The sequence below is a fragment of the Canis aureus genome, chromosome 1 (genome assembly GCF_053574225.1).
Source record: "Canis aureus isolate CA01 chromosome 1, VMU_Caureus_v.1.0, whole genome shotgun sequence".
In the NCBI taxonomy this organism is placed as follows: domain Eukaryota; kingdom Metazoa; phylum Chordata; class Mammalia; order Carnivora; family Canidae; genus Canis; species Canis aureus.
Window position 1 is genome coordinate 75,414,163 of NC_135611.1, and position 9,658 is coordinate 75,423,820.

Below are 9,658 nucleotides of genomic sequence, written 5' to 3' on the forward strand. Positions count from 1 at the left end.
TGAAGGCATTAAGCTTTCCAAAGAAAGAATGTGTCACTCACAGTTGGTGCTGGGCAGTAAATGAAGGAGAGAAAAAGGAGTGTCCATCCAGGGGACACAGGTCCTGGCCAAAGTACTTCAAGTTCTGCATTCTCTTTGTGAAGGCGCTCCCATTATGGAGATGGATGCCTCAGGCAAGCTTAGCTTAATGCCATTTAACATTTTAAATGCAGAATTAAGTGCCCTTGCTCTAATTCCAAGATCACCAAGCAAGCTCCCAGTTATAATTAGTTCTCCTTTATAGATCTACTGGTGTAGGAAACAACGGTAACGCTGATCTGTGCATTTGGGTCTCTGGGATTGTTATCTGCCTTATTTCAGAGCAATATAATGACAATCTGGATCGTTTGTCTGTTTGTTTAACTAAAAAACAAAAAACAAAGCAACAACAACAAACTTTGGCCTTTAAGAGACATGAGGCGCCATGGGGCAATTAGAGGCAGTGACATAATGAGATCAGCATTTAGAAAGACCACGCCAGCGTCGTGCGGCACAGGAGCAGAGAGGGGGCAAGACGGCAGGCAAGCCCGCCAAGTAGGAAGGCACCAAAGCATCATAGGCAAAAAAAAAAAAAAAAAAAAAAAATCTTTTTTTTTTTTCCTCTGTGCCGGGGACGATTTTCTCAACAGGTACTGTCCACCGGCCAGTGTGTACGTGTGTACACATTGCAGAGATGAGCATCCACCAAGGCCTGAGCTGGGAAACCAGCGGGCAAAAGGCAGAGAATTCAGGTGCAGCCCCTCTGCCACCACACAGGAAGAGACTCTGGGGCACATGAAACAGAGACAACTTTGGCAAACAAAACCTGGAGTTTAGAAGAGCCTACCTTTTGAGCCCGCACTATGTTTCAGACGGTGAAAACCAAAATTCAACTATCTTTTGATTTAAATTACACTCAGGTTAAGTTGCCTAAGAATGCCTCATTGATTGCTTTGTCAATATTGAGAACTGATCACAGACACAACAGGTCTCTGAGTAGCCTGGTTGGCTAATGGAGTCAAAGTACTAACAGTCGCTACTTCACCCAGGTCCTCCTCCTCAAGAGAAATCCAGAATCATTAAAACAAAATTAGAAGTCTGGGTGGGGATGTAATGCACAACGTGGTGACTAGGGTTAATAATACTGTGTTGTATATTTGAAAGCACTAAAAGAATAGATCTTAAAAGTTTTCATCTCAAGAAAAATATTTATGACCATGCGTGGTGATAGATGTTAACTAGATTTATGGAGGCGATGGTTTCATCATACATAGAAATATCAAATCATTATGTTGTACACCTGAAACTAAAGTTGTATGTCAGTTATATCTCAACAGAAAAAAAAAAAAAAGTCTAGATGGTTTAAGGAAGTAAATCCTAAATTATTAGGGAAATTTTACAGTTCCAGATAATTAAGTCTGAAAAAACCACACCTAGTGGAGTTTTATAAATACATTTCTATCTCCATAGAGAGATCACATCCACACAATTAGAATCCTAGTGTGTGTGTCTGTGTGTCCCAAGGACTGTTGGGATATGAACCTCACAGGGAAGTGTAGGGCATGGAATAGCAATAGGTCCTTACTTTCAATAGAAAAGAGACTCTAGATGGTATGTGATTACTACCATTTTTATTCTATACTAGAAGATGCCATATTCCCAAGGGCACACAAATCATTTATCTCTTGATTAGTCTAACATGGTGCAGGGAGAGATGGTGATGGGTGGCAGGGGAAAGACACAAGGTGAAGCCCCAGTTCACCTCTTTCCCACCACCATGCTGCTTAACTTGTGAACATTTATTTGAATCTCTGCACTTCTCTCAAAATTGCTTGCGCTTTTGAGGCTAATTTGGGCAAGTGGGGCTGAATAGTAGATAGAGCCATAAGTGAGATACTGGCTACCGTTCTACCCCAAATTACACTGTGTTTGACCAAAGAGCCCTGGACAAACCAATCAACCTGACAAACCCTCCAAGGATGTCAAGACCTTCCCACCTCCTTCAGAATGAGACTAGAAACAAGCAGATGTCTGAAGGGAGCATTCCATGTCCCTGGAGAGAAGCCCTGCTTGAATCCAGAGCTATGTCTCCATGAAGACCATCGACATCATACAAAATGGTAGCAGAATGAATTCTAGATGCGAGTCAACAAGCTTTAAGCTTGCTCAATGGCTTAGTCATGGATCTCAGCCATTGATCCTGGGCAAAGAGAAGTCAGGGGAAAAAAAGAAGGCAGGAAAGAATAAGTGTACTCTGGCCACAGGTCTTTCATAGGAGCTAAGACAGGCTTTGTACAAAGGGCTGTGGGGTCCTTCACTTATATAAGCACCCTTGACTGTGGCAGACTCCAAGGGCAACAGCTTGCATCTTGCTGGGTCTGCTCTGCCTTCGCTCCAAGCCCAACCTGCCAACATGGTCCAATAGGCATAGGCTTAGCATCCCACATTGCTGCCAACTTGTGAAGGCTTGTCTCTGCAGCCTGACTTTTGTGTATGAGTTGCTTGGAGAAGAGAAAGGCTTGAAATTTAAAAACAGAAACAAAACACCGTAATCTAAACAAAAAATTTATTTCCTCCAATGTGAGGATAAGACCATTGCTTTGGGGTGAGTAGCTTTAATGGCTTTGTCTCTCACAGAGACAGGTTTGCATAGACTTGGTCTAGTACTGAGCTATTCTTCACATCTCCGACACTTCTAAAATGGTGGGTGGGGGTCAGGTTCCATCCAAGGATGCAGAACAAAAGGGAGGCACCCTAAAGTAAAGGTCATCGGCACCTCCTTTGGATGCTAGGAGAAAGAGCTCCTAGACCCATGTTGTTTTTAATGTATCACAGCCTTAGGAGACTCTTCACTGGCCTGGTTCGTGCAGAGGGGGCCGGAGCAGAACATTTCTGGGACCCTTCTCCCTCTGTGGTACCAATTCTAGGTGACCCTGTGTGCAACTCTGGACTCAGCAGTCCAGCACTAACATGCCACCAGCCTTATTAGCAGCTCACAATTAAAAAAGACGTGTTTGGGGGAATTCAGAGCAGACACTGAACATATGCACATGTGACACTGTCACCAAAGGTCCTCAGATTCTCATACCACCCTTTACTTCACAACTGATGTATAAACCACATTATCTCCACAACTGAAGCTTCGTGGAACTTCAGAGCCAGAAGAAACTGTCTGAGCACTGAATCCAAAGCTCTCGGTTGATACCTGACAAGCTCAGGCCCTGAGAGTAAGGGGCTGCTTCATGATCAGGTCACTTCTGACTCCAGCTTTCTGTGACATCTTGTTTATATTTGTTATTGTTGTTAAAAAAAACAACAACAACAATAAACTCAGTACCTATGCATTACTTTTCTTCCCAGGTTTATAACACTCACAAGCACTCACTCCTTCATCACCCAGATCAATATCTACTGACTTCCCAGTCCCTCGGACAGCCCAGAGACCAAAGTGGTAAGAAGGCACCTTGATTATGTGAGATATTTGCCTTCTTTAATGGAGATCGATCAGCAATCAAATGTAGAGTGAAAATGATCAGGCCACTGCAGGGCTCAGACCTCTGCCACCTGGGGGTTGGGGAACAGGGGGGGATTTGTGCACTAAACCAGCCAGACCAAGTAGATTATGAAAATGTTCAATCTGCTATTAACCCAAGGTTCGGGTTTTTCTCTCCTTTTCTCTCTCTCACACACACACCAAATGAATAAAAAAATTTAAAAAATTTAAAAAAAAGATTCCCTGCCTAAGTAACCTCTCCTCAAAATCATCCAGTTGATTTATAAACATCAAGAGGAACCAGAACTTGGCATTGCATCAAGGGGCAGCAGGTTCAATGCCATGTTCTACCCTATGGTATTTAAAGCTACATGAAGCTCTCTAGAGACATGCTCAGTTAGTCCGAGGCCTAATGTCAGTGCTGGTTTAATAGTGTTTTTTTCCCAAACAGCCAAGACGAGAAATTAGTTAACACTGGGGACACTTGCTTAGTACCAAAGGCAAAACAAAAAACAAAAACAGAAACAGAAACAGAAAAACAAAAAAAAGGAAAAGAAAAAAGAAAGAAAGGAATTCCCCACCCCCAGCTAAACAAGAACTCTAGGTTTTATACTCTGACGACCCAGATATAGTCAAAGAGATCATACAGAATGTTCCTGGGGAGAAAGAGTCCTCAATTCTCAGCTGTCCAGCCAACTTTTCAGCTTAGGAAATGTCATTACAAGGGAATATTGAAACAGACACAAACAGAGGTTTATGGGATAGAAACAGTGAAAGATTTTAAACAGAACTAAACTCAGCTCTGGGGAACTGTGACCACATTATCTCAACTTCCCATTACTTGCTTGTAATAACACATAACCCAGGCCCTTCCCTTAACTATAGTGCTCTGAATTCCCATAAGGAAATATCACTTTTCGGAGAAGAAAAAAAAAATCAAATACATTTTCCTGTATGCTCAATGAGAAGTGATGGGGAGGGGGAGGGGGAGAAAGTTGGGTCAGAAGGGTTGAGGGGCTTTTCAATTGTTTTACCCAATGTAATAAAAACCTCCTTAATGCAGAGATTGAAGGTATAAAACCAAAGAGGCTTCAAATGGTTGTGCTGAGCTGAATTGTGTAAATACCTTCGCTGGGAAGAAAGCATGTTCTCAACTCTAGCTTGCAAGTTGTGCTAGTGATACAAATTAGACTGCCTTATTTATGAACAAGTCCAGTGTTGCTTATGTTACCACACTCAAAACTTACTCTGTGCATCTTACATGCATGTAAAGCACAATCCAAAGTTCTAGAAACCCCAGTGGAGGGGCTGAGAAGTAAACATCAGAGTAATAAAAACAGATGCCTTTCACTGAAACCTTCCGAATGCCAGGATATTTGTTTTTAGTACAATTAATTGCAGGGAAAAGCCTACTAAGGTGAGGGGGGCCAAAATCAATGTATTAATGACATCACATTACAGTCGCTTAACCAAGCCAACAATTTATTGCACATAGAGGCTCTGGCAGCAGAGGCTGCAAATTCTATTTGTACTATGTATTCTATGTTGTACTAAGAGGAAAAATATTAGACTTGTCTATGACCCCCAAATCAGAAACTACCACCCAAGAAATTCAGAAAAAAAAGGCCATCATTAATCTATATAAAATATGAGCAATATAACGATGAACATACCCTTTCACAACCATATAAGTAGACTTAACACTTAACACTACTAAATGGTATACTTAAAAATGGTTAAGATGGTAAATTTTATGTTAGGCATTTTTGACCATAATAAAAAAAAGTGCATGATCTATTTTATCCATTTCTTTTCCCACTTGGGTGAGGTAGAACTTGTCCTTTGCAGTACATTTTGGCACCTGGTACTACAGAGAGTCAATGGTCAGTTACATAACTCTAACAGGCTTTACTCCTGAATTCCACTTATGTGTGACAATGGTATTGTTTTTAAGTTTAACTTAGCATGGCTTTGGTATAACCATCTCAGAGTAAGAAAGCTGGTGCTAAGCAGCAGTGTGATGCTGGGCAGGTGTGATGCATCTCTATAGACAGAGAAAAGAGAGATATAGGCATATAGATCATGTTGGTGTGTAAACAGTATGAGACAGACACTACGATAGAATTTTTAATAAAACAGCCTCCAACAATGACTCTAAAAATGAAATGTCAGCTTAGCTTAAAATATGCGCGTAGAAGCAAAAAATAAAACTATCTCTTAATGAATTTCTGCACACAGTTTTGGAATGTTGTACCATGGGCTCTCTCTGAACCCAAAAAGCACAGTGGTGTACTCTTCCCCAAATATATAGATATTAAATGACGTACCATTTTTAAATGACACAGTAAACTGTGGCTTCAGCAAGTTTTAATTAGTTTATTTATTTCCATTTTTCCTACTAAAAAAATAGAAACATGAAATTTCAGCTAAGCACCATTAAACTACAACTTTCAACCAGATTATTTTAAGAATACCATGGGGTCTCATAATAAAGTAAAAAAAAAAAAAAAAAAGTAATTTGGTTCCAACTGTAGCTGGTATTCCCCTGGCCAAGAATATAAAGCTGTTCAAGCAAATATTAATATGTAAGAAAAAGAACCAGATGGTATCATATATGGATGACAGTGAAACAAGCTCATCTACTGATGTCATTTTGATATCAAAACAGCAGAATTCAAAATAATTATATGAAGTGCTTTCCAAAAAAGGATTTTGGTATGTTTTATAGGACATGAGGGCACAAACTGGCTGGGTGCAAACAAAGCTGAGGCGCAGGGCTGAGACACAGACTTTTTCTCAGAACTCACATCTAACAGCCCCATTGGTGTCACTAAGGAACGTAAATTCTCCATCCCAAATACTAACCCTACACACCTCCCCCAATCTTTCAATCTCAGTGGATTTTCAACTCAAAAGAAAAAAATAATGGAAGAAATTAGGAGTGCCACTAACTGAACAACTGACAAACACTTTGGTAAAAATAAGAAGAATCAATTTTTTAAAGCCCGGAAATAGGAACCTACCATCAGATATTACGGAAACAACAGCATTGTGAGAACTGATGTAAGAAAGCTCAGCTCAACTCTATTGATTTCATAAATACCAGGCAGCTAACACCACTAAGGTTTAGAATAGCATTTTTTAAACTTAAAGAGAGTTTTAGTTTCCTTTTCTCTGATTAGGGCCTTAAAAATCTTACAGTGAAAAAAAAATGTCAGAGTGAAAATGATTGGCTCTATCTCATTTCCTCCTTCATTATAGATGCATCATCTAATACAGAATTTCAAAACAATCCACAACAACACGAGACGTCTGACTGTATAAAGGCACTCTCCCTGGTTTCAAATTAGTCCAAAGGGCTCTGAATTCCATATGGCTTCCTCCATCTGACTACAGACCCCCCTCCATCTCATGAAAAAGACACAGATCCTGATGAGAGGCCACAGTCACTTTGACCAGGCCAACCAGGGCCGGCACAGTTGAGGCCCTACTCAACCTTCCTATCCAGCTCTGCCTCCCTTGATCCTTGCCAAAAAAAAAAAAAAAAAAAAAAACCAAAACACCCAGCCTCCTGGATGCAGCCTGACAGTTGGTTGCTCCCAGCACATCTCAGCTCTGCTAGGCCTGCACATTCCCCCTGTGCTGCTGCCATTTCCTTCTGCCGAGCCTTATAACATGAGCATCACCAGCAGAACAAGCAACAGAGGCTACAAAGGTCTCTTACTTACATTAAAAACAGGTTATCTCAGTCAACTACGTTGGCAGAAACAGGGCGTGCGTTTTCTCAGGAGGAAAAAAAGCATGCGCACTCGCCAACCGGAAGGCCACAGCCCAAGCCCTATTTTCAGGGCTGCCTATCTTAGGATCAAACACCGTAAGGAAACCGGGAGAAACTTTGCCTTACAATCCTCTACTTGGATGAATAAAATCTCACGCCAGTGAAATGTAGGTGGTGACAAAGTCCGGGGGGTGGGGGGCGGGGGGAGTGGGATATACATCTAGTAGAGGTGACAGGGAGATGCTGGAGAAGGCACTGGTGAATTCTTACTTGGTAATGTATTTGTCACAAGCCATCAGAACAGGAGGACAGAAATACACAATTCTGCTTCTCCATCAGAGCAAGACAAGCTCAAACATTTCCAGGGACACAGGGGTCTGTCCCATGCTAAAGGCAGCATTCATTAGAGTACTACACACTGCTTTAGCATCCAACCTAGTCCTCGGTCATCATCCAACCTAGTCCTTCAATGGGCAATTAAGATTTATAATCCAAATGGTCTCAAAATTATATCTCTGGGAAGTCAAGTCCAAATTAAATCAGACCAGGCTTTTAGGCTTCCGACGAGCACATTTTCTCTTTCAAGAGAGCGCAATTTCAACACTCAGAACTTCTCTTCTTACAGACCATTTTCAAGGCCAGCTCTGGATGCCATCTCCTAACAAAAATCTGATATATAAAATGCAAAGGGACACTGGTAACTGCAAACCTCAGGGAAAGATGTTGGGTGGGGGGGACTCTGATCTCCTTCAATAGATTTCAAAAAGTTCATCATTTTAACCTCCTTTCTAGTATGTATTACTGGAACTTCTAACCTAACATGCACTTAGCACCTTATGAAACAAAAATGTCCAAAACTAAGTTATTGCATAAGGAAAGCCTAAAGCACACCCAGCAGGGCTTTCAAATACAGAGCGTATATGGAATCTCTGAAAAGAGTATATGTATTTATGTTATTGACACATATAGAAAACTTGAAACTTATGTTCAACTGTCCGCTTCTCCCCGAGGTGGTACTAGTCCCAAGCCAGAAAAACAGGTAACTAACAGATGGCCCAGCCCATGTCTGACTTCTCCCCAGACTTAGACAACATTCATGCCCCCGACGGACAGACACGCCTGGCCAGCCCCAGTCCAAGGGGCAAGGAGAGAAGGAAGGAGGAAGAGCACCAGGAACTCACATTTCGGTGATGTTCTCAGGGTCTGCACTGTTGGGCTCCAACCTCGGAAACGCCACGATGCCCGGAGAAGGGTCGCTGCACCAGATCCTAGAGGCGCTGCATTTGCAGGACGTGGGACAGGCGAGGGCAGCCCTCCAGAAGCCCACGACCAGCCAGCAGAAGCCCCAGAGCCGCGCCATGGCGGGTCCATGCCACCTCGTCCAGGACGACATCCCCAGCCGCCAGTGCCAGCCGGAGTCAGAGCGAGTAGGTGGCCCCGCGCCGCGCCGCACCGGCCGGCCTCCCCCGCCCCCGCTGGGCGGCCTGCGCCGCGCTGGTCGCTCCCTCGCCCCGGTGCCTGTCGCGGGCGCGCAGAGCCGAGCGTGTCCCGGGCTGAGCGTGTCCTGGCGGGCGGCGCGGTTCACAGTGGCCGGGGCATCTCTGGTCGCCTCACAGGGGGCGCTACCGCCGCTCGGAGCTCCGCCGCGGCCGCCGCTGCATGGCCCGGCGCACCCAGCACCGGCCGGCGGCGCTGCCGGCACCCCGGGGACGCAGGCTCCCTGCTAGACGCGCACTGGGATCCGGGGCGCACCTCGGGGCTGAGGACAAACAAACACGCGTGAGACTGAGCGCAGGACCCCATACGGCGCGCTCGCCGCACCCCCACCCCGACCCCAGCCGGGCACTGTGGATGGATGGATGGATGCGTGCACAGCTCCGGCCCCAGAAATAAACTTGCCCCTCGATGGCACTGACGCCGCCGAGGCCGCTGACGTGCCCCCCGCTACCCCACCCCAACCTGAGGTCGAGGGAGGGGAGATAGAGCAAGGGTCCCCGAGACGGGATTCCATGGCACAGGCCCGGCGAAGGACCCTTCAAAGGGGGACGCGGAGACCGCCGGCGGCGGCGATGGCTCCGCGACGGGGCCCCCGATGATGCTGCAGAATCCGCCACGGCCGCCGGGCGCAGGGCGTGCGGGCAGGTGGCGTGGCGCGTCCCACCTGGGGAGCACCCCCGGCCGCCCCGGGGGGTGGGGGGAGCGAGGGCCAAGGCGCCGGAGGGCACTGTCCGCGCTGCTCACCCGGGCTCCGGCGCCTACCGCCCGCCGGCGGCGCCTGGGTGCAGGCTCCTCCTGCCGCCGGGCACGGAGCGCCGAGAGCGCGAGCGAAGGAGCGAGCGAGGCTCCTGCTCCAACCCAATTCCGGGAGC

The 9,658-nt window shown here is 45.4% G+C and overlaps 1 protein-coding gene across 11 annotated transcripts in view; it reads right to left on the reverse strand.

Moving 5' to 3' along the window:
* Positions 1 to 8,989, reverse strand: part of NTRK2 (neurotrophic receptor tyrosine kinase 2) — a 327,804-nt gene extending 318,815 nt beyond the window's left edge. For 3 of the 11 annotated variants that reach the window (XM_077905036.1, XM_077905020.1, XM_077905037.1), the window contains exon 1: positions 8,471 to 8,813. In XM_077905036.1, the coding sequence (XP_077761162.1) occupies positions 8,471 to 8,682 (212 nt within the window). In that variant the 5' untranslated portion in view covers positions 8,683 to 8,813. Of the gene's footprint in view, positions 1 to 7,239; positions 7,307 to 8,470 lie in introns of those variants that run through there. The other 8 variants (XM_077905052.1, XM_077905058.1, XM_077905028.1 and 5 more) reach the window with 7 other exon arrangements.
* Positions 8,990 to 9,658: the final 669 nt, after the last annotated feature.